At 46.3% G+C, this 25,162-nt stretch overlaps 1 protein-coding gene across 1 annotated transcript; it reads left to right on the forward strand.

Annotated features, from left to right (window-relative positions):
- On the forward strand, nucleotides 1–24,798 carry sv2a (synaptic vesicle glycoprotein 2A). The gene is made up of 13 exons (XM_028426279.1): nucleotides 1–97; nucleotides 11,037–11,803; nucleotides 16,414–16,594; nucleotides 17,122–17,273; nucleotides 17,380–17,513; nucleotides 18,389–18,478; nucleotides 18,746–18,853; nucleotides 19,341–19,429; nucleotides 19,654–19,818; nucleotides 20,157–20,290; nucleotides 20,875–21,081; nucleotides 21,263–21,422; nucleotides 21,858–24,798. Exons 2-13 carry the CDS (start codon nucleotides 11,194–11,196, stop codon nucleotides 22,039–22,041), a joined length of 2,214 nt encoding a protein of 737 aa, XP_028282080.1. The 5' UTR covers nucleotides 1–97; nucleotides 11,037–11,193; the 3' UTR covers nucleotides 22,042–24,798.
- The last annotated feature ends 364 nt before the right edge of the window (nucleotides 24,799–25,162 follow it).

A 25,162-nucleotide genomic window follows, 5' to 3' on the forward strand; every position in this document is an offset into this window, starting at 1 on the left:
CGCAGGACCCGTTTCTGCTTCAAAGCAGCCGGGGTGACTCCCTGCACGGACACACAGCGAGTCCAGGTCCCCCCAGACCGCGCCGGCCTCCTCATCGGTAAGAAAACAATCCATCCTCCTTTTATGAGACTGAATTTCGCGTCAGTGATGAGCTTCGTTCAGTCGCGGCTGCGGCTGCTCTCCTTGTGCAGGAGCAGGAGGACGTGCAGGCAGGTTTTCCAGTGGATTGGCCTCTGCTGCGCAACGCGGTGACCCCTAAACCCGGAGCCGCGCTCGCTGATAGAGCTCATTAGAAAGAGATAGACGGGATTTCGAAGCTTCGGGCTGGGTGCTTGTGTGTTTTTGGGGGTAAAATGCGCCTCTGTGCAGGGACTGTGCGCCAGGACTGATCATCTGCCTCCATCCATTTAACAAACCTCCAGCGCGGAGGAGTCACCTGGAGAGGAGGCAGGAGGAGAAGGAGGAGGCTAAAACTGTGATTAATGTGTTTAAAGTGGCTGCAAATCATGGATCCGGGGTTCAGGCTAATCAGCGGCGGTGTTTGGCACAGATGCCCTTGTCTCTCTCTCTCTCTCTCCCCCTCTCTCTCTCTCTCTCTCTCCCCCTCTCTCTCTCTCTCTGCCTCCTGTTCCACCTCCTCTCATTAATTTGTATTTCAGAAGAAACATAAACGTGATGTTTTATTCACCGCGCAGCATCAGGCCAGCTGATGTTGGAGTGTGTCCGGGCTGTTCTGTCCTGCGTCGTGCGCCAAAATGACCTTGTAGAAACCCAGCGGGGAGAATGTGACGGAGGAGGAGTGATGGGAGGTTCTTCTGCGCTGTGAAGCAGCAGAGAGCGGCCGTTTGTTCATCTGCGCTGTTTGAAGGAGGGATGTTGTGACTTATAGATATAAATGAATATAAATAGATACATATTAGTGTCTCCTCTCTGCGTTCTGTAACTTTGCATGCGTGATGTCTCGTCCCTGTGGCAGCCATCACTGCAGCTCACTCAGCTTCTGAGCTATTTATGCATCCAGCCCACAGGAGGGGAGCAGCTCCTGTTTCAGACCTGCAGGAGCACTGACAGCCCTCTGAGTGCATGCTTTATTGTTTGCCAGCCCCTGATAGCCCTGCAAGAAAACACAGAACAACGATAACATCTTTATTTTTCTGGCTGCCTCTTGTTGGTTTTAAGCCGCTGCTGGTGGAGAGAACACCAGGCGGACCGCCTGAGGCCGGCCGGTATGATGGCTTTTATTCTGGAGGCTTTGTTTGTGCGTTTGGGTGCAGGTGTGGGTGTTTCTAAAGCAGCAGGCCCTAAAAAGCCACAATACAAGTTCAGAATGTAACACAGACTGTAGCTGTTTGTCCAACTTCATATGTGGAGCTAAGATAAGCAGAAAAACCAGATCCAAGCGTGAGTTAAAGACTCCAGAAGATGCATGAACCTCATGTCACCCAAAGCTCTCTGAACATGGAGTCCACCTAACTCTTGTATTTCATATGATTGAGGCCTTTAGTGACAGGCAGCGGCTCCTGTTGTTAGCTTTCAACATGGCGGCAGTCGTGGCCTCTCACAGGAACCTGTAGGTGTCACTGTCACGTCATCCATATTTATACACAGTCTATCTTTTCCACCTATGCTAGCTGGTTCATGCCAAGCTACAACCAAGATGTCACCCAGCACAAACTGTGTTGAATCAGTCCGGTCCTTCAAAATCTGTACAATTTTCATGCTAACAGCTGCGAGCAGCTTTGCAGTACGAGCTAATATTAGCAAGTTTTGGTGCTAACATCATTGTGTAATGTAATGAGACATTAGTCCAGGGAGCGAACCATCACTGTTGTTTATTGGTGCGTGTGGCACGTTTTGTCTTGTCCTGGTTAGAATGGGTCATTGTTTTCTACTTTTTATTTCCTGTGTAGTTTGAGTAACCATTAAAGAGCCATTTAAGGCCGTTCACACAGCTTAGCGCGCTGGAAGCCACAGAGGAGCTGAGGGAGCTGCTCTGTTTGGTGTTCTCATTTTCTGCCTGCTACCCCCGCTGATTGGGCCGAGCTCCGCTCTGCCCGCAGAGATTTTAGCCCTGTCACAAGTTACAGCGCGCCTCTCCTGTATAGCTGGGAGCAACGGCTGAAACGCAGGCAGCGGAGCGCAGCCATGTGGCAGTTAGCACAGCTGTTCCTCTACATTTGGACGAGTGAGGTTCATTTGTGCAGCCTCGGTTTTGGCCTCCTCTCTGCTAAAGATTCAGCGAGACTGAGAGATAATCGATGGCCTTTTCCCTCGTCTCCACGTGGAGGAAGCAGCGATTAGTGTCAGGCACATACAGTAGCTCTCCATTAACCGCTGACAGCGTGCCAGGGCAGGTGTCTGCCTGCCGCCCCCTCCTTTTTAAAGGGATGTACCACATTATTCACCTTTAATATGACATCATGGTCCTTTAATGTGGGCTCTGTCTGTAGAACATTGTCTCAACAACGAACTGTTAATACAAAATGACGCCTCTGCTCTGCTAATTTAAATACTGGTTGTCGGTAATGAGCTGGGACACTTCATTGTAACATAAACAGCAGCGTCGATGCACAGGGGAGTGAGAGCAAAGCTTGTAGTGGTGTAGGTCTGATTCACATGAAAAAAAAATCATCACACCCGGCGTTCACTGAGAGAGAAGAGCTACAGTCTGCCTACAGCAGCGTCATAATCTGCTCCTGTAATCCCTGCGGCATATTCTTGGGGGTGTCGGGAAGAATTCAGCTCCTCCGCAGAGTGTGTCATCTCCGTTTTTTTTACTTTTGTTTGATTTTTTTTTTGTGGCAGTGTTGGAAAATGTAACATTTAGTGCACATCACACGTGTCCACTCATCACCTCGGTAGCTGAGAAAACAGCAGAGAAACTTGTGACAGATTGGATTGATGGCTTTACAGAAGTGTAAAATCAACTATAGAAAGCAGATGAGCCAAAAAGCACCTGTTGAATGTTTGTCATGTGACTGCTGGTCAGTCATGGCGTCCTAGCTGCATTGAGGAGTGCAGAATGTTTGTTTTTTGCAGTGTTAATTTTGTTGACGAATCATTTTCGTCATAGTTTTCGTTAACGACCTTTTTTTTGCTGATAAAAATGAGACGATAACTAAATAAAAACTAACGCACGGTGCCAAAAACGCAGACGAAATGTACTGACACTTTCGTCAACGAATAAAAACGAGACGAAATTATTGATGGAGACAAGATCCAATCAGAGCAGATTTTGTTTGTGGAAGGGACGAATCAGGAGACGGCGGCAGAGAGCCAATCAGAAGTGATCTCTCTGTGTAAGGACGTTGCGCCGCGATGCTGGAAGAAGGCGTCCTCATGCATGGTAACACAACACAGGAGAAGAACAGACACACGGACACGTTTGATGTCAAGACAAACAGGACGGTTCAAACCGTGCGGAGCGACTGTCAGCGGTAAAAACACAACAAACGAGTCTTAGCTTCTGTTCAAAGATACACGTGACAAAATCTGTAAATGAAGACACCACTGCTGATGGTTTTACAGCATGCGACCTGTTTCTAAGTCACTGAAGTGTTTTGCTGTAGTTATGGAGGATTCATGAGGAAGGTCATGACTGAACTTTATTTCATGAAAAAATATATATCATAGAATTTTAGTCGACTAAATCCACGGCAGATTTAGTCGACTAAAACTAGACTAGTTAAAAAATGTTGACGACTAAAATGTGACTAAAATCAAATGACATTTTAGTCACAAGACTAAAATAAAAACTAAATCAGAAATTGCTGCCAAAATTAACACTGTATTTTTGAGACCTGTAGAGAATAAACTCAGTGTGGCTCTAATGTCTGTAAGTGATGTTTTAATTTCCTGCTCAGGGAAAATCTTTACATTCAGCCTTTTATTCCATCAGTTCAACCTCAGCTTTGCTTAATTAGCAACCCTCTGACCCTCCTTCACCTGCAGTGCCGCTCACAACAGAATCATCTTGAGGAAATGTTGAACAAGTGTTGAATGCTAACGAGCTGAGCTGTGATGTGAGCAGCTGCGACAAACTCTTGTTGCCCTGGCAGCGTCTTTGTGCTGCAGGTTTTGAACTCCTGCCCTCAGTCTGACTCTTCAGTCCATTTTGCAGCGAGCGAAGCCAAAATGGATGCAGGGAGCTGACGTCACGGTGTTTGACACGGTGTTGCTAGCCGCCGCGGTGCCACCAGGGTGACAGTGCACACTGAGCAAGGGGAGGGATGATGTGTGAGGCTGCAGATTCTCCCAGAGGGGACTCGTGCATGCACAGGCCAGCGCCGGGGGGGCGGAGCTACACCCTTCTCTTAGGCTGCTGTTATGTCTTTAGCCTGGATGGGCCTGAGGCCGTGCAGGAGCATGGTACAGCAGGGTTACTGTCACTTCCTGTGTGAGTGTGCAGATGTCAGTGCAGAGGGGGGAGCAGGAATTGGACCGAGGCCGCTGTGACGAGAGGTTTATCGCGCCAATACATCAGCACTGAGACAGAGCCGACTCTGACACCGCCGTCCTCGTGGCCAGAAAGACATGAATAATTGATGGATTATTCACAGAGCCCCACCAGGACTCCCCAGGATGCTCAGACCAGAGTGGCTGATAGAAAAATGATGGATGAGGGTGGATGGAAAAAAATGCTTCTTCAACCTCACCCTGCTCACAGCCAGAGGACAAGTCAATGATTTTTACCAAGGGCAGCAAAAGCATTCTAGGAGTTCATGTTATTTTGATTAGTGTCGGAGCAATGTACTGATTTAACCTTTGACCCCTGTCACCCACAGGGTGATGGAAAGAGAGCAAATATAAATCACTTTAACAAGAGAACAGGCAGAATTTTCTTTTTCATCCACAAGCACCCAAAAGAAGAAACTGTACGTAGGGAACAACCCTGATCTGTGGAGTGGATCCACTGCTCCACCAGTGAGGAGGAGAAACTAGAAGCTGAGCTGATGTTAACACAGCAGTCAACTCAGGCTGTCAAGCTGTCGTAGTTCCACTGTTGTTTACATACGGCTTTTGTACGCGACCCGGACACTGTCCCCGTGAACCTGGAAGTATGACGACGCTCGTGGGATTCGTTAGCTGTATTTGCGTTTAGATTTGAGCCAATCCGGCGAGATCCACCTCCGAGAGGTGGATTGAAATCATTCAGGATATCCAGATTCACGTCAGACTATCTGGATATATCAGGATATGGCCCGATTCCTGCTCTAGCCGTATTGATTTTCCCAGTGTGAACTTTCTCATTTCTGTCAGCACCAAACGGGGCAAGTGGAGTTGTCCAGGACTCTGTGAAAACAAAGCTGCAGCAGGCTCTACACTCCCACTGTGGAGTCCGAATAGGGAGCAAACATTAGAGAACTCACACTATTGGACCCTTTAGGTCCTACGCTGATGTCTCAACCAGTCAAACAGCCGTTAGCCAAATGTCCCTTCACAATATTCATCAGTTGAATTTCACTTTTATAGCAAAAAGAAGAGAAAATCTAAATTATTATATATTATATCACTCTGGCAGCAGTTTAAACAGCTTGTTTCCGTCCGTCTGGCGTCCCCATACAGTTAATGTCACTATATGTAGTCAGCTGCTGCTTTCTGAAGCGAGCATACGGCTGAATGTAATCTCCTCCTGTGGGCTGAGCCGTCATGGCAGCGGACAGCACGCTTCAACATGAGCGTAGGTGTTTGTTGACTGAGTCTTGTGGGAGAAGTCTTCAAACAGTGCAGGCGTGTGGGTCGTGCTGACCTGACCCAGAATGCAACACACAGAGGGGGGAAAAAAAAAAAGACTAAATGAAGACGTCACACAGCCTGAGAGTCTGCTGCAGCTTCCTCTGAAGATTCACATAAATATGAGGAACACAGGGAGCTGAAATGTCACTTTATTGACTTCAGAAATCACTCTGACAGAGACTTCACCTTCCATCAGGCTGACTGTGGTGCTTGGTGTTGCTAAGCAACAGAGTTTTGTGCCAAAAAGGCGTTTCAGCAACGAATCTGACAACATCAGCCTCCAACAGTGGATTTTATGTCATGTTTATTTTATATCTGTAGACAAATATTGAATCAGATAAATATTAAGTTGTGTGTTTTTGGTCATACGGTATTCCATACACACCTCGTCATCAGTACGTCATGTGGATCAGGATTGTGACGAGCCTCGGGGTCAATTTGACCACAGTGAGAAATCAAAGATGTAAAGAAGGAAATGAATGCTGCGCTGCATGACGTTACCAGCCATCTGTAGCTCAGAGAAACAATCTCACACACACATGCAACCAACCGTTGTGGATATGGTTGCTGTGGAACAACCAATAAGATGGAGTTGGTCGTCCTTTTCCTAACCTGTGCTTATTCTTATGGACTGGTGGAAATGTTAGGGAGTAGGGTCTCCTCCAGGAGGTTCAGGCACCAGACTCTCTGACTGTGAGTTCTAAAAAAAATCCTCCTAAAGCTGCACATCCCCTGAAGTTCTCCAAGGCCCCTGAGGCTGAGGAACACCTGAACAGTTTTAATTTACATTTCAGTGAATGTGTGGAGTTTGCATGTGCTCTGGCCTTACATGTAACTGTGATAGACTGACTGCATACCAGATTAATGAATGCTCATGTAGCTGCATATTTGCACCCGGCCTTTTAGGACAAACACAGCGTGGTGCTCATGCATCAGCCATGTAAAGATGTTGGATAATATTCGAGTTGAGCAGTGATCTGTGTCCTGAATGAGCAGAGAGAATCTGCCTCACGCTGTCAGGAACATGACCTGAGCTGACGGAGTTTCATCACTGCTGGTTTATTCAGAGACCGTCTTCAGTGTATAGATCGGTTTAGAGGTGATGGCTGCGGTGTGTGCATGAGCTCTTCATTGCTTTCCTCTCCTCATCCATCTTCTCTCTGCCAAATGCCCTCTGCTGCTAAATGGCTGTCGTATATATATCCACTAAATAAAATGCCTTGCTGAGGCTGACGTAGATGAGGAGGAAGTCTATTATGAGCCTGAGAGTTTTTTATTGAGCAGTGTAATTGATACATGCTGAAAGCTCTCAGTGGGAGTTATGAATGGTGTTTATGAGCTGCTGTTGAAAGAGCCTCCCTGTCAGTTGTTCTAATGTTGTTATGACTCGTTCAGTGGCGGCCGGGAATCTCCAGCGCTCCTGTGAAAGGTAAACAGTTAAAATGTGGACGAACTGCACACAGATGACACACAATATTCTCACTCACACAGCTCGGAATAACAGCAGCGGCGCTCCTCTGCATTATTCACACATTATATTGAATTCTTAAGGCCGTTGGGTCGAACATTGTTTACATGTCTGGCGCCCTCCTGCTCAGGGTCCGAGTCAAAGATGGCTTTGTTTTTGAAGTGTGTGAAAACCATCGTGCTGTTATGTTAACATGTGAAAACGGCTCGTCCAAACTGTACATGCCGACTTTTTAATAGTGGAATAAGCAGCTGAAAGTCATGGTGGCTGCTGGGGTAACTACTGTAGAGCAGTGAAGTGGTCGTGTGGTCAGTTCTGTCATGTAACGTTAGTTAAAGCTAGTAGAAGGAAACGGACTAGATGCTAGCAGTGGTGTTTTTACACTGGTGTTGGAACTCGCTAGTAAAAAAGAACTATGGATGAAGCTTCCTGTGACGTCACCTGGAGGTTTATGAAGTGTCGTTTTGAGTCTCTGTGGGAGGCTCTGACCGCCGCCATGTTGGCAGCGTCACAGTCTACCTAAACTCCAAATACAGGCAAAGAGGCGGCGTGCTGTTGCAGAAGCAGGAGTCTTGTGCTGTCATTGAAAGCTCTTAAAAAACCAACCAAACCCGTTTTTGTTGTAGGTTGTAAACATGTTTATTTCAGCTGTTATTTGACATTTTAACATGGGATTCTTTGGGGATTGACTCACGTCTGGAGCCAGCCCCTAGAGCCTGGAGCATGAACTGAAATTTTAAACACTTCCACATTGCCATCTTGCATGTTGTCATTGCAATACTTTCATTGTTAAGCTTCATGCTAAAGATTGGACAGACAGAGGGAGGTGGTCTTGGTCTTGGTCTGATACACTGGATACCTGATTCGACCCTTCTACTTTTCATTTAACAGTTAAATGGCCTTAAATAGATTTAATACTAAAATCCCAGATGATGTGTTAACGGGATGCAGTGCAGACGGCCGTGCAGCTCTACAGCAGCATCAGTCCCTTTAGCTCCCGTGTTGTTTTTCTCCTCTGCTGTCTTTTGTTAGCGTGCTTTTAGGCTGCCTTTTGTATGTTGCACATGTGTGTATGTGAGGCTTTGCCTCGCGTCCCTCCGGCGTCTTCATTGCTGGAAGAAAATGGGATTACATAATTAAGTCTTTCATCAGCAGCCTGGGCTTTTGCTCGCTCCCCCTCCCTTAGCAACTGTTAATTTATTATCAATTTACACTTCATTAGAGATGCCAGAGCAGTTTGGAGAAATACTTTGTTTGATAATAACTCCAGAAAGCATCACAGCACAGCAGCTTTTCAAAGATGTATAATATATATATAAAGTGTATCTGCAGTGAGAAGCCACGGAGCATGAACCCATGGCAGGCCTCCTCTCCAGCTTTGAAAGGATCATCAGACCGTGATGCGCTGGTTAGTTTTAGCTCAGATGGTACAAAGGTTGTGACCATGGTGATGAAGGAGGGCCAGTCAGTGAGCCGACTCCTCCAAAAGAGAAGAATGATTGAGTCACTGCAGAGATGATTCTTCTTCTTCTGCACCAGACCACAGAGCGCTGCCAATACTGTACACTGAGGCAGAATGAATCCCTGGAAATTATATTCCATTAAAATGGGAAATATGTGATGGCACCAACAAACAGAAGGTGATAAAAGCACCATACAACTATGAATTCAGGGAGGGGATGAGGGCGAGGAGATCGGTGGTATTTGCTCATGCACGGAGCTAAAGGTTAGCACAGGTATCAATCGTAAATATGAACCACAACCAAACTAGTCCTGAAAGTAGACTTACTCAATGGATCCAGGATTACACACGTGCCATCCCTGTAATCTGTCTTCGAATGCAGCAGCGTGTGCCGCTAAATGTCAGAAGTGATACAGCTACAGACTGAGCTGATTGATTATTTTCACCCGCTGCTGTCGCTCCACAGAAATGGATTTTTTTTATTTTTTCCCGCCTGAACAGTGTTTTCAGCGTGCAGCCGGCTCTCTGCAGATGAATCAGCATTTAGACATGTTAGAAATGCCGCCCTCCCATCATGCCTCGCTGTCTTCTCTTCATTTCCTTTTTCCCTCCACAGATTGTATCTGTGATGCTTTAATGTGAAGGTTTATTGAACCACAGGTAACACAGACATCACGTCTGCCAGGAAAGTGACCCATCTGATCTGCAGCAGGGTGGAGCTCCCGCCACACCTGATGCAGCCTTTAATACGTTCTTAATGGATCGATCACTTTCAGGATGGCTTCAGAGGCGCAGATCAGAGGCCGCTGCATCACAAATGTGTCAGTGTGAAATTAAACTGAGCAGTCCAGAGGACGAGAGCCAGGCCGATGACGAGGCACCAAATGTCTTTCACAACGTTTGCTCGTGATGTGGCGCGGCCCTCGGAGTGATAAACACTGAGGCAAAGATCAGCCATAAATATAAAACTATAAAAGCATCGTAGAGCCAAACACTCAGCAGGAAGTCTGCCATTTTAAACATCAGCGCCCAGATATTATCCTGGACCAGCTCGGGTGATGTTTGTATTCGGTGCCCTGTTCGTTTCAGGGAGGAGCTGCGCCCTCCCCCTCTCTCGCTTCTTCGTTGGTGTCTCTGTCAGCTGGCGTACAGTGAGCTGGTTCTTAGAAACCCAGCTGTCCCGGCAGACCTTTGGGTCGTGTGATGTTAGCTTGGCAGTAGTCTGTGTCTGTTCAGCCCCCCTGAGGCTACACAGAGAGCTTTCAAAGACTCCCTCCCACCGCCTCCTCCTTTCTGGTTACATCTGCTGTTTGCTTCCTGTGATAATATCACTGTGCACTCTTTCTAATGAGCGGGGTAATAAGGTCAGTGTGCCGCCATCTATGTTGATTTTAATTACATGGCTCATTGATTTATTGATCCTTACAGTCGAGGCTGGATGATACATGCGTCTGGGGGAAACGTGGCTTTTGAAATGACTGCTGCACTTTCAGCCATGTTGTCGCAGCTCCCTCAGGCTGAACACTGCCCCCCCACCCTGCCGAGTTGCTGCTTGTCTCTTCAAAGCTACTAAAATGACTTCTCCAGCTGCAGTGACTTTCTCCTCGAGCCATTGTCTCACCTCTGCTTGGCTTCCTGAGCACATACATGCATGATATGTGTCATTGTTGCAGAGAAACACTTTCCTGGAGGCATGTTTTTTTAAAAAGTCGACAGCTTTTAGCTTGTGGCTGCTTAAAATGAAGCAATCATTTCTTCATTTCTTCTTCTTCTTTATAATATACAACAAAGAACTTAACAACGCTTAGATTTGAAGCCTTCTGACGTTGGTGGGTTCAGGTTCAGGAACAGGCCACGTCCTCTCATCATATACACAGGTGCATTTGCCCCCCCTACTCTGCTTGAATTCGTTTGAAAACCCAAAACCCTCCCAACCCCTTTTCATCTCTTCTTTTCTATCATACCTCTTTCTACACCGAAACACCAGGGGGCTCGGATCTCGAGTTACAGAGACATACTGGGGTTCCACATTTTAAGCACTCATCCACAACTTCTCTATGCACTCATCATTTCTTCTATCCTCACCCCTTCATCCCTCCCCCTCTATCTACCCCTTAGCAGCAATATTTGAGGCGTGGCCTAGTTGGCATCATTCATGGGTGTTGTGTACTTTGTGTCCAGCATGGACACAGACAGCATCACGGTGATGGATGGGAGATGGAGCAGGGTGTCCTGATGGTAAATTATGGATCAACAGGAGTAGCACAACACAAAATGTAGTCGGTGCAATAATGTGGCCGCATATTCACATTCACATGCAAACAGCAATATGTGTGTGATGCTAACTAACCGCCTGCTCTCCTCCTGCAGGTGTCGCTGTGTGCGAGTTCTCCAGCAGCAGCAGCAGCAGTGGAGCAGGGAGCTGTCCACGGTGCTGAAACACTAATCCCTCTCCGCACACTCATGTGCTTGGGCCGCTCCTGATACCTCCCGTTCCAAACAGCAACCGACCGCCACCACATCCAAGATGGAAGACGACGGCCGCTACAGAGACAACCGCCAGGACTTCATCCGCGGAGCCAAGGACATTGCCAAAGTTGCCAAGAAGCAGGTCGGCAAGAAGATGGGGCGTGGCGTGGACAAAATGGCAGACGAATACACCAAGCGCTCTTATAAACGATTCGAGGAGGAAGATGACGACGATGACTACGGCGGCGTGCCGAGCAATGATGGTGGATATTATCGCAGTGACAGCCGGGCCAATGATGACGAAGGCCACAGCGACTCCACCGAGGGACACGATGAGGACGACGAGATCTATGAAGGCGAATACCAGGGTATCCCAAGGGCCGACTCCGGCAAGGCCGGCAGCATGGACGGGGTGACGGCCGCCCAGGCGCAGCAGTTCAGGGACCTCTCAGCCTACGAGGGTGAGAGGAGGAAAGACCAGGAGGAGCTGGCGCAGCAGTACGAGACCATCCTGCAGGAGTGCGGCCACGGGAAGTTCCAGTGGACGCTCTACTTCGTCTTGGGCCTGGCCTTGATGGCGGACGGCGTGGAGATCTTCGTGGTCGGCTTTGTGCTGCCCAGTGCGGAGAAAGACATGTGTCTATCTGAACCCAACAAAGGCATGCTGGGTAAGATGTCCAGATATCTTTCTTCTAAAATAATAATACGAGCAGGGGACACACACAGCGTGTCTCCCTGTTTGTTTGAGCCACCACTTTTTTCTGTCTTATCTCAGCCTTTACCTTTCACAGCTCAGCTCAGCTCCCAGTAATTGCTTCTCTACGGCCTCGTTGGCAGAGGAACTTCAGCTATTTAAGATTCAACTGCCTGTGCAGCTTCTGAGCAGCAGCAGAATCTTAAATCGAACCCTCAGCTAACACAGTGTTCTCTGCTTCAGTTCACCTGGTTCCCTGTGTGTGTCTGTGTGTGTGTAGTTTGTAGCAGCTTGGCCCGTCTTTGTGTGCTTGTATAAAGAAACACGTAATAATTTCCTATCCTGAAGGCTAACGTCCAATCAGAGTCCGGACATATCACCATCTGTCATTGGCTGCTGTGAGCAGATAATAATCTCCGTTTAGCTTTGAGCACATCTAAATATTTATGAGTTCAACTTTACAGCCTGCTCTAACATGGACGCTGTGTCCGTTATTAAAAGCTGATTGTTTCCTGTTTGGCTGCCACGTCGATGAACGTTGTTTCCCTGCAGGTGGGGATGTCTCTGCTTTGTGCATCCGTTCTGACAGGATGAATATTTATGCTAACAGTGACCTCTGTGTGACCATACATATCGTCAACAATGCAGACAGTCTGTTTACAAGCTGGTCCCAGTTTGTGCATGCAGTACAGTGTGTTCTCTTTAGCTGGCTGCTGCTGCTGCTGCTGGTCAATGAGCTGCTGCAGCACTGCATCAGTGGGAGTGGTTTATTCAGGTTTCCTCTCAGGTGTAGTCCTAAATACCAAATTCTCCATGTTGTTCGTTAACCTCTGTGCTTTTGTGTCCGGTCTAAAAGGCAACAAAAAGTAGTTAAACGTCCTTGTGTGTTTTATAAAGTCACTTCCTGTCATTCTTCGACATGTTACCGCACCGGGCATGTAGAAATGATGTTTATCTGTCAAATGAGTGATAGTAAACAAACAGATCCGATACGTCTGCTTCCAAAAATTAGGTGGATTTATCCTTGTTGTTAAGTTGCTGAAGAAGTAAACATTTCTGTTCTGGACTTGCATAATTTGTGTGATGGTCACTGTTATGGTTTCAAGAGATGAGACAAAGTGAAAGTGTTATTGACAGAGAGAGATGAGGTGCAAAAAGGAGGAGAAAATTTGAGTCTCCAGACAGCTGAGCACCTCGGAGAGGAAGTGGGGGGAAGGGAAGATGGAAAGAGAGAGCCAATGAGAGAGGGGCGGGAGGACGGTGGCCAGTCAGAGCTGTGACAGAGCTCCCAAAGGCTCCAGGGTACTGTGTGTGTGTCTGTGTGTGTGTGTGTGTGTACATGGTTGAACATGGAGGAAAAGAAGTGTGTGTGCTGTTGCAGGGTTGTGTGTATGCATAGGAGAGGGGGCAGGGCAGGGGACCACTATTAATAGCTGGTTCTCCCCTTTCTGCCAAAGCGCACAGAGCTTTTACAATGAGCCGGAGGTTCAGACTCTTCAGCACTGGAGGAGGAGGAGGAGGATGCAGTTTCTCTAGGCTGACTTTGCCAGGCAGCCATCACACTGCTCACCAAGGACAGCTGAACACACATTATGACCACTGTGTGGCACCGAGTGCTCCACAGTTTGGGCTCTAAAACACCTTAAAGAGGCAGGAAGGCTGTGGAGCTCAGCTCCACGCCTTCAGTGATGTGGTAACCTCTACAAGGAGCTGCAGATCCTGCAGTGGCCACATGAGGCAGCAGTGAGGTCTGTTACAGCCTGGTACTTAAATAGCAGCTGGGGTTCTATAAACCATTCCCCTTCTTCATAGCAGTACAGCTCCACTCACACGCCACCTCTTTGTGTTTAGATGTGAGTATTCCATCAATGCCCAGCTTATCCAGCAAAGTTGTTCACGTGGCTCACGGTCGGCGGCCATTTTTTTAGTAAAAAAAATGGCAGGTAGTTCTCCGACGTTTTCCTCTGTCTCCCCTTCGTCCTTGATTTCAGTTACTGACTCTGCCTCCGTGAGAAAAGTGTTCCAAAGAGATTACAGCACACAAAGGTTCTGCTTGGCCTCAGGAGGAAGGTGCACGTGCTGCTGTGCGATGCACAAAGGTTGCAGCTGGAGATCTCCACATTAACACTGCTTATCCAGCAGAAATGACAGCGTGTGGCAGAGCTGCAGCAAAACCCCGGTCTCTTCCTTCCATTTTGACAACAGCCACACAACACTGCAGCTCCACAACAACAAGGACACGTCAATGACATCCTCTCTGTGCTCCTCTGCTGAGCGTGTGCAGACTCTCACATGTTAATGTTTCACCACAGTTTGTCGGGTTAAAGCAGCCTTTGGACCGTGCTGCTGAGGTGGAGCACGAGGGGGAGAGAGGACACTAGGAATCATGAGATGCAGAGCAAGAGAGGCTCTGTAGCATGAGTCAGGCATGTTGCGTAACAGGAAGAGGGGAGGGGAATGGAGGCTGGTCGTCTTTCCTCCCCGCTCGCTCACCCCCCAACCAGAAAGATGGAGGCAGAGTGAAGTGTGTTTATTTTATTTTAGAGAGGGCAGTTGTATATGTAATGTTTTAATTAGTTCTTTATGGCAGCAGCTATTAATGGTTGAGTTGATGCTTGTGTCTTTAGATGAGTTTTTCGATCAGGTGCAATAATTAGTAATAAAACAATTCTTAATCTGTGGCTCTGTAGTCCTTCAGAGTCAGCCTGCACTGTCCTGCTGTGATGGACCAGTGTTGGTGAACAGCTGACCGTGTTAACTCAGGTGATGCCACCTTTCATGTTGGCCTACATCCCTGCAGCAGGTTTCAGTGTGTTGCACCACTCTGGAGTCTCTTGGTGCCTGTCGGTCATGTGACTGTAGAATAAACACAACCTTGACAATGATGGAGGGGGCGGGGCTGCTAATCAATTGTTATCCTTGAACCAAGTGCAGCTGCTGATGCGTTCTGTCCACACAGATAAGCAGAGTAAATGTGATGACAGCAGGAGCAGAGATAATGATCGGAGTGCAGTGTCAGGTCAGCGCTGTGGTCGGACTCTCACTGCAAGATGCTAACTGTGCGGCGGCTGTGGTCGTCTTTCCGTCTGTGCGTCTGTCTGCTGCTGCAATGCGGAGACGTTTCTCAGTCCAGTCATCATCATCGCTGGCTCGTTGTGCCCGCCATGAGCTGTGTTATCACGAGAGAGGCGGCTCACAGCTGTGTCTCTGCTGTGCCAGGGAGGAAGCACACACACACACACACACACACACACACACACACACTGAGGTATCGGCAGACTATACTCATCCTTAAATCTGGTCTTTGTGAACATTAATGTGTACAAAAAGGAAGGAAGTGAACGTGCAGTGTTTACACACAGAGGAAGGTCAAAGAGAGGGAACGTCTCACACACACACACACACACACACACACACACACACACACTTTAATTAGTGCCCTAAAATGTCTTTTTTAATCTCAAAGAAGAGGACATCCCTCTCTTATTCAAGCCAACACCCCTCCACCTGTCCACCTGAGTTTATTGTTAGCTGGGAGTGCTGCCTTCATGATGGATCGTCTCAGCTGACCCAGCGGAGCTCCTGTGCTGGCTGCTGCTTCTTCTTCTCTTGTTTTCCTGCCTGAATGACCCAGCTCTTAATGGCTTATCTCTGTGCCCCTTTTCACAGCATTTAGCAGCATATTGTGTGGTCATTGGAGAACAATTTGTACAATTATGTCTGCGTCTGCTTCGAGGTAACGACCTCACTGATCCAGTCGGTCCTTAAAGGACTCTGTGTGTGTGTGTGTTCTGCTCACTTGTTTCACTCCTGCCAGGTCGAGTTAGCTCAATGTCATCAGGACGACAGCAGTCAGATTTATCTGCGTTTCCATGGTGGAGGAAAATGGCAGAGAAGCTTGTTGCAGATCAGAACCTTGTTGAAAGCTGTGAAAACAGCCTGGACAGACTCATAGCATAAACAGAGCTGCCACAGTGTGAGGCATGAGGGTGAGGGGACGCCATTATTTCTCCTTATAGCTAAAACAATATTAAATACAGACGTCACAGCCAGGTGCTGCATGCTCGCCACTTATTCATTCAGAGTGATCTCACCAGTAGCGAGGCACCAGGAAGTGTGAAGACTGTTAAGAAGATGAAGAAGCACTGATGGTGAACCAGAAACTATTGTGTGTGTGTCTGTGTGTGTCTGTGTGTGTCTGTGTGTGTGTGATAGAGGGAGGTAGCCTAACAGACTAAGTGAGAATCAGTGTGAGGGTTATGAATCACGTTAGCACCTTAGCTTCCAGACTAGGTTGATGAAGGTGGTGTTTGTTTCTATTATCAGCCTGCCTGCTCCCAGGAGGTGACGCAGATCTGCAGGAGTTTCACTCTGTGGTGACTTATCTTTAAATTTTAAGGGAGGGTTAGCTCAGATTGCTAATCACCTCCTGAAGGCATCCATCATGTAGTCAGTAAATGATTGACTTTCTATGAGTCGATCATTTAGAAAATTGGGTCTAATGAGTGTGTCAGTGGAGGTTGGAGGTGTTATTTCTGATTGTTACTGATGATCCATCATTGTTTTGTCCGCCTCTCTCTGCAGGTCTGATCGTGTACCTGGGGATGATGGTCGGGGCCTTCGTGTGGGGCGGCCTGGCCGACCGAATCGGCCGACGGCAGACCCTCCTCATCTCCCTCTCCATCAACAGCGTGTTCGCCTTCTTCTCGTCCTTCGTCCAGGGCTACGTCTCCTTCCTGTTCTGCCGCCTGGCCTCTGGTGTGGGGTAAGGAGTCAGATGAGTCACAGCAGCTGGAGCTGAGACAGTCACGACCGCAGCGCTGCATCAGTCCTATCAGGGACAATCAGGGCACTGCCACGTATCACAGGACACAGGACGGCAGTACACAGTGGATTCATATCCACATATATGCTACAGCTACAGCTGGAGCAGTTGCATGCGGCTCTCACGCTGCTGCTCTGCTGGTGTTGGATGCTGGTGGCTGTAACAAAATGTCATCAAAATGGCGCCCACCCTGAATGTGTCACATCCAAACATGACCTTCAAGGGTTAAGATGTTTTACAGAAGCTTTTCCAAACGGCTACAGTATGAATATGAAAGGATGAATTTCCTCACTGATGCAAAGTTACATTTGTTTATGACTCTGTGCCCTGAAATGCAACATATTGGGATTATATTAGGATGATTACAAAAGGACTTTTAACTCTTCGCCTCCTGGCTGCCTTGGCCGCTCTTTCCTCTCCTTACTGTTACCTCATGTTCATCCTCCTGTCTCTCTGTACCTCCACAGCATCGGCGGCTCCATCCCCATCGTGTTTTCGTATTACTCTGAGTTCCTGGCTCAGGAGAAGCGAGGAGAGCATCTGAGCTGGCTCTGCATGTTCTGGATGATCGGTGGCATCTACGCCTCCGCCATGGCCTGGGCCATCATCCCGCACTACGGTGAGAATCCAGCGTCTATGCGCTGATTAAAGAGAGGGTCGCTGGCTTGTTCTTGTCCTCCGTCTCACCTCCACCCTCTCCTTCTCTCCTTCTCCGCTCTGTGTAGGCTGGAGCTTCCAGATGGGCTCGGCCTATCAGTTCCACAGCTGGCGCGTCTTTGTGTTGGTGTGTGCCTTCCCCTCTGTGGCGGCCATCTCTGCCCTCACCACCATGCCTGAGAGCCCCCGCTTCTTCTTGGAGGTGGGCCTGTCAGCTCACACCACGCTCAGACCTTGTGGAGTTATTATTTGAATACATTTTGAATGCATGGATGCATAAACAGCCACAGTCAGTGCTTTTTCAAAGTGCTGCTCACACACTTTTGTTTGGGAATATTTTGACTTTAAATATGCACATACATACATCCTGAAGCAGGCTGGACGGTTTCATCCTTACAGTCAAGTAGCTGAGCCAGTGCAGACGTAGTCATTTAGTCTGTTACTGCATTATTTTAATTTATCACACACACTCTGTCATTTTCAGGAAACAATCCTGAAGCTATTAAACAAAGCTGCAGCAGAGCAGAGGAAGAGATGAATCACGACTCTCATTCATCTACATCATGTTATATCCAAGCGTTTCACATTGAGGCTGGATTAAAGATGTATTTTTTGATTTGTTTTGTACATTTTTTTCATAAAGTCTGATGAAACCACTTGTAGTTGTGGCAGAATTTCTCCAGAAAGCTCTGCTGAGTCCATTTTAAACCTAAAGAAGTGGAAGAATCTGCTAAAAAAGTTTAAACAGTGTGTGTTATATGAAGCCAGCCGTAGCACGGTTTGAGGCTGACGGACATGTCTTCAGTTACTTTGCAAAGATACCCCATATGCTGGAAGATGATACAGAGGAATGCTGTGAACATTTGCACACATAGCAGCTATATTTAGCATCACACATATGACTCCTGTGACCCAGACGGTCCAACAGAGGGAACTTTCTCCTGATGAGTGCGTTTGAAAGTTACAGCGTTGGTGTCAGGATGTTTGTAAAGACCAGCAGCAACTGTTCAACAGCTGATCACACACATCAGGTTGTTCCATTGACTGATGAGTCCTCTTTGATGTTTTTTGTCGCAGAATGGGAAACATGATGAGGCCTGGATGATTCTGAAGCAGGTCCATGACACCAACATGAGGGCCAAAGGGTACCCAGAGAGGGTCTTCTCTGTAAGTCACACTTAAGTGCAGAAGTTAATTGTGTGTGTGCTGCAGGTTAGGAGCTCTGTGCTGCATGTTAATAATTAGAAACAGATGTGCTTTGAACTCCTGTAATCTCTTAATACCTGCAGTGTCACGGTGGATTTTACAACTTAAAGAAAACATGGTGCCATAAACGGCTGTTTCTGCCTTAATGAGAAATAATGAGCAGTTCTTTCAGCTGCATGTCATTAACCTGTGACTTTCAGGGAAGCTAATCGTGCTTCTTACTTTCAGGTGACCACCATCAAAACGGTGAAGCAGATGGATGAGTTGGTGAACATGAGCGACAGCACCGCCTGGCACCAGAAGTGGAGGATCAAACTCACAGCCCTCTTCCATCAGGTGACTAACCCGGATGGAAGAGGGCTCAGATGGTCCTTGAAGGCAGCGCCCCTTTGTCCTACGTGTTTCGATTAAAATTTATAAACGGTTTGAACAAACCGGATTCTGTAAGAAACAAAACGTTCTGCACTCCTCAGCACAGCTAGGACCGGCAGTCACAGGAATATTTAGCTGAACTGCACCTTCCAGCAGCTCATATGAGGGAAAACTGGTTTTCAGGGAATTAATTTCTCTAAAATGAAACCATGCTTCATGTTTTTAGCTGCCTTTATGCTAAGCTAGGTACGGAATACAAAAACTAAACTTCTTGTGTGCAGGCATAGTGAGTATTTGTTGACAGTCTGTGTTTGTGCTGCTTCATCTCTTTGTTTGTTGGATGGGGATTCTGTGACATGCTGTTTCCTCTGTTTATTGACTTTATATTTATTATTCTCTCCTTGTGTGTTCCCTCTCCCCTCTCTGTGTGTGTGTGTGTGTGTTTCTGCAGGTGTGGAGTAATTTCCAGACTGTCTTCTCACCTCAGTACCGCCGCACCACCTACATGATGATGGCCGTGTGGTTCTCCATGTCCTTCAGGTAGGATCAGGGTCAATAAATGATGAGGATGTAAAACAGAGTTTCTTTAGACTCTGTAGCTCGTTAGCTGTAGCAGCTATAACTGGAGCCACATCTGGTGCTGTTGACCAATCAGCCTGCGGGATTAACTGCTAACATTAGTTTGAAGTCGCAGTCTTTTCACACAGTGGTAGTAACATCTATGAATGCTCTCTCTCTCTCTCTCTCTCTCTCTCCTCCTCCAGCTACTACGGTTTGACCGTGTGGTTCCCTGACATGATCAAGTACCTGCAGAAGCAGGAGTACGCCTCTCGCACCAAGGTGTTTGTCAAGGAGAAGGTGGAACACGTCACCTTTAACTTCACCCTGGAGAACCAGGTCCACCGGCAGGGGCAGTACTTCAATGACAAGTGAGTGCTCCACGTCTTCAGCGGTCTGTCATTGGAGGACGGGTCATTTTGAGTTAGACCAGGTGTCCGTCAAGTTTCCTTCTCCAACATATTCATTTATTTAAACGCCCTGTGGAATGTGAGGCCTGCACATGTTTTATTCTGAGCTGGACTGGATGAAAGCCCTGCAGACATTGATTTGACATGTTCACAGACATTCGATGATAAAATCTCCTGATGCTGTCTGTGCATCCTGCTTCTTTGTCTCTCTGCCTCATCCCTGTGTGTGTGTGTCTGTGTGTCTGTCTGTGTCTGTGTGTGTGTGTCTGTGTGTTTGTGTGTGTCTGTGTGTGTTTCAGGTTCATGAACCTGAGAATGAAATCTATGGTGTTTGAAGATTCGCTCTTTGAGGAGTGTTACTTTGAAGACATCACCTCCAGCAACACCTTCTTTAAGAACTGCACCTTCATCGCCACCCTCTTTTACAACACAGGTACACACACACACACACACACACACACACACACTGGTCACAGATAGAGCATGATTTCAAATGTGGCAGACTATGTTCTTAGATTTCTTTAAGACTCCAGTCCTCCCCTCACTCAGCGTCCTGTGAGATTATTTCATTTATCCAGAATCAACTTTAAGCAGCTGCTTCTTTTTTCTTCCTCTGAAATGACCCAATCAGCTGAGAGCTGTGTCATGTATAGAGAGGAGGCAGCTGTGTCCACACACACAGACACAATGGCTGTATCAGCCAGACTGCCTTTGTTAGTTTGCAGGCAGTCAGCGGGGCGGTCAGAGCTGGCATGAGCTCCTCATCTGAATAAAAACTAGGAACCTGTTTGCTTCTTAAGGCTTAGTTCTAAAGCTGAGTGATGGTTGCCATATAGTGCACCGTGTGATTACACTGGAGAAGTTTTCATTTCCTGGTTTTATTAGCAGGAGCTTGTTTTTTGTGTCTCCCACCTGCCCCACAAACACCTTTAAGAAGTGTCTCTGTCTTTCCCTCCCCTCCCTCTCTCTCTTTTTTTGTCACCCGTTTCCATGGCGTCCCCCTTTTTTCCCCTCCAGATCTTTTCAAGTACAGATTGATCAACTGTAAGCTGGTCAACAGCACCTTTCTGCACAACAAAGAGGGCTGCCTGCTCAGCGACGTCAGTGATGAAAATAATGCCTACATGGTCTACTTTGTCAGTTTCCTGGGCACCTTGGCAGTGTTGCCAGGCAACATCGTCTCTGCGCTGCTCATGGACAAGATCGGACGGCTGAGGATGCTAGGTGGGTGGCATGGCTGCAGGGGCGCATTACAGCGTGGCGTGTGACGGGGAAGAAGAAGAAGAAGAAGAAGAAGAAGAAGAAGAAATGGGGAGATGACTGCTGAACTGGTTGCGTGCTTTGTTTAGTGTTATTAGATCACAGCAGATTTCCATCTCATGCGATGCTTCTCCTTCGTCCACAGCGGGTTCCAGTGTGATCTCGTGCATCAGCTGTTTCTTCCTGTCCTTCGGTAACAGCGAGTCAGCCATGATCGCTCTGCTCTGCCTGTTCGGAGGAATTAGCATCGCCTCCTGGAACGCCCTGGACGTGCTGACCGTTGAGCTCTACCCATCTGACAAGAGGTAGGTGGTTTAGGCTTGCCCTGAAATCTCCTTGACACCATGCGGACTGTGCTGCCTGGTGACGTGCTAAGTGATGTCATCAGAGTTGCCCTGTGATGATTGGTTGGCTCACAGGGACGGATGACTTTGCAGGGTGTTATTTAACTGTCTTGTTTCCAGGATTTTGCACATCCACACATTTCAAATTTAAATTCAACTGCATATCTGGGACAAAATTCTAAAATGTATCTCCAGAGGCAGAGCATTCATTTATTCATTTTAAAGCTGCAGCACCACCTTGTGTTCATATTGAGCGCCTGCAGCCTGCAGACTGATACAGATTAGAAGCAGCTCAGTGTCTTTGAATGTAGGAAGGCGCTTTTCTCACCATTTCCCTGGATCCACTGAGCACGTCTGAAGAAGAATAACTGACTCTCTGCTCTTCTGTCTTTTTAGAACCACGGCCTTTGGCTTCCTGAACGCTCTCTGTAAATTAGCGGCCGTGTTAGGAATAAGCATCTTCACCTCGTTCGTCGGCATAACCAAGGCTGTGCCCATCCTGTTCGCCTCGGGGGCGTTGGCGGCGGGCAGTTTTCTGGCCCTCAAACTACCAGAGACGCGGGGTCAGGTGCTGCAATAGTGCGGTGCCGCCGTCTTCCTGTTGAAGGAGCGGGCCACAGAAGAGTTTTTGCCGCACTGTGAACGAACAGCTCAAGAGCCCTCCACGTCCTGCCCTCTAACCCTGACAGACTGAACCTTGATCTGATGCTGTAGATGTTAAGCACTGCTGTTTATTTAAAGATTAGTTACAAGCTGCGAGCTGATTGGTTGGAGATGAAAATGAGACATTGATAGATTTATTCCCCCTTTATTCAGTGTAAATACATGCCTGTGGGGTTGGAGGGCAGGGAACAGGGGCTCTTCATGATAATGAGCCATGCAAATGACCACTAGCCATCGTTGCAGAGTTCTCTGTCGTCTCCTCCATGTCTTTTCTGAGCAGATTCACCTTTCAGGTCTCCAGTACTTTGCATTTGTTGGACTCAAAAATGCGTTTCCTGCTTTGGTTTGAAGCATTTTTGACTTTGTGGGGGTTAAACCAAGACGCTCCTCTCTTGGCTTCCCCCTCTTGTCCTCATACTTTTTCCTCCTGAGGTTGGTGTACAGACTAACTGCCATTTTATAGAGAATAGAACATTCCAGGTTTGCTTTTCTTATCGTTACAATCAGGACATGAGTCGCCGTCTTTTCTCCCTTTATAACGCCTCTTCTCTTTTTTTTTTTTTTTTCCATCGTTCAAATTTCTTTTTGCGGACGAGTTTTCCCCCCCACGCCAAACGGTGAAAACCCTGCGCTGCCATGGCAACCATCTCATCACAGACATATTAAAAAGATGTAAAGCACAACCAACTGGTCAGGTGTGAAAGTCCCGAACATTTTCCTAACCTGATGAAAATGTTCCAAATCTCACACTCAATCATTGTTTTCAATCAAAAACGCCTTCTCCTCCCAGACCTACAGTCCGTGTGTCTCCTATATGTTTCAGAGGGTGTTATGCATGTCACTAAAGTAAGTATGTGTGTATGTAACCTGTATGTAAACAGCATTTTACTCTGAATCCGACCTGTTCTGCCCAGGCACAGTGATTTTTATTCTGGTACACAAGGAGAGAGGTGCAGCACACGTGGTGTTAGTGTAATGAAGTGTGTGAAGTGAGTGTTTTACGTTGAGTGTGAGTGTGCGTCTTAGTGCAATATTGAACTTCTGTGCAATATTTATTTATTTAACCCTCTCAGAAAATGATCGATCAGCAGATTGAGGAAGCTCTGGAGAGGATCAATATGTTAATGAGGGCCTGGGTTTGTGTTTACTTGTTCTGTATGATGTAGTCAGGACACATTCACATTTTAGAGAACTCACTGCCACACAGGTGAAGAGCACACACAGAGCTGGCAGGAGCTGTTGCTACATGATCCCCTGATCAAACATAAGATGCTCACAAGTTCATAGTAGGTAAAAAACACCAAATCACCATCGTCATCATCGTCATCATCAAGGCCTCTGATTAACGATGTTTTTGTCCAAACTGCCATTTTGTAGGATAGCAGCCATACGTAGAGTCAATAAGCAGACAAACCGTTGCACTAAGTGTTCGCCGTCGTACCTGCACAAATGTAAACGCCTCCAGTTCTCCAGCATGCACCCTGATGATGATGAGAGGTTTGTGAGGAAGAGCACAAAGAGCAAAAACTACCCAGTGACATGGCTGTGTGAGTGCAGTGGTTGTGAGCATGTGTGCTCCGTTTTGTTTTTTTTTTTTAACGCAGCCCTCCACCGACACATCCCCATCATCTCACAAAATCTGACCTGTGTGCCATACCTCATTAATTATTGCCAAATATTTTGTATGGCCTGAGTTTACACATTACACCATCTCTGTTATACATATGAAGATATGTAAATAAAAGATAATGTAACCTAGAAGCTTATCAGAGCCCTGCAGCTATACAAACTCAGTCTGAAGTCTAAGAACACTTCCTGTTCACTTCCTGCAGCAAAGACACGGCTTCAGAAGCCCAAAAAGTCCGACATTCTTCAGATCCCCTCTGAAAAGCACATCTGTAGAATATGAATGCACATGGAAAAGATAAAACAAATATAAAAGCTAAGCAGTCTAATCCTCTGAATGTTCTCCTGGATCATTCATGAAATGAAGAACAACAGTGCAAACACGTGGAAGCATATCTTAGCTTACGTTACAGGGTGTGTTTTTTGTATAATTAAACTTGTTGCCTAGGCAACAGTCAATCGTGAGTGCAAAAATTTAACAAAGCAATAAGTGTTTGGGGGGTTATTTGTCCGTTATTCTGGGGGAGAGCACATATATTAATAAACGCTGGCCTTTGTAACACCGGACTCAACAAGCTGACATTCGTGTGTACTCTTAAAAAAAACAAAAAACAAACGTAGGTCTTTGAGGCTTCTGTCAATAAAATTGCATCGCCATTGATTAAATGTAACAAAGAATTTATCACCTTAGTCACTGTACTGTGCTGTAGAATCTGTAGTTGATTGTTTGTAAGTATAGAAACTGTGGAATCTTAAATACAACAGAAAAAAAGTTTAAAAAAAAAAAAGTGTAAATGAACAATGATGTTTGTTGTCTTTGAGTTTGTGTGTTTTGTAAATGAGGATGAAAATAAATAAGTAAATACATCAATGTTAAAAACCGGTTATAAATCATAGTTAGACTAAATGTGACGACATCAGCTCTGTTGTTTTAAAAAGGTGTGAGTTTGTTTTTTGTTTTTTGTTTTCCTTCTTTTTTCTCATTGCTGATTTTTGATTGGGCTCACACTTGGCTGTGGCCTGTAGGAATCACAATGGACAACAAAGAACCACCAAGAATAAATCAAAGAGAAAAGAAACAGTGTTTTTGTCTTTCATTGGTTTGAGGAGTGAAGTTTATTCCAAACGAAATATGGCAATAAATTATGGCTAAGACTAATAACATATAATATAAAAAATACCGGTATTTTAAAATATATATTTCAATAAAAAATATGTATTTTAAAATATATATTTTAATAAAAAATATATTTTAATAAAAATATTTTAAAAGATTTTTATTAAAATATTTTAATATTTAATACTTTAATAAACTATTTTAAAAAATATTTTTATTTACAAAATGTACTATTTAATATTTTAATAAAATATTTTAAAATAGTTTAATAAAATATTTTAATTAAAATATTTTT

This window comes from Parambassis ranga, chromosome 16 (assembly GCF_900634625.1).
Source record: "Parambassis ranga chromosome 16, fParRan2.1, whole genome shotgun sequence".
In the NCBI taxonomy this organism is placed as follows: domain Eukaryota; kingdom Metazoa; phylum Chordata; class Actinopteri; family Ambassidae; genus Parambassis; species Parambassis ranga.

Bases quoted from the DNA above. Each gene is read 5' to 3' on its own strand.
- sv2a (XM_028426279.1), top strand. From the start codon at position 11,194: ATGGAAGACGACGGCCGCTACAGAGACAACCGCCAGGACTTCATCCGC. The intron at 19,430-19,653 runs GTAGGATCAGGG...CTCCTCCTCCAG, and splicing joins TGGTTCTCCATGTCCTTCAG to CTACTACGGTTTGACCGTGT. The intron at 21,423-21,857 runs GTAGGTGGTTTA...CTGTCTTTTTAG, and splicing joins CTCTACCCATCTGACAAGAG to AACCACGGCCTTTGGCTTCC.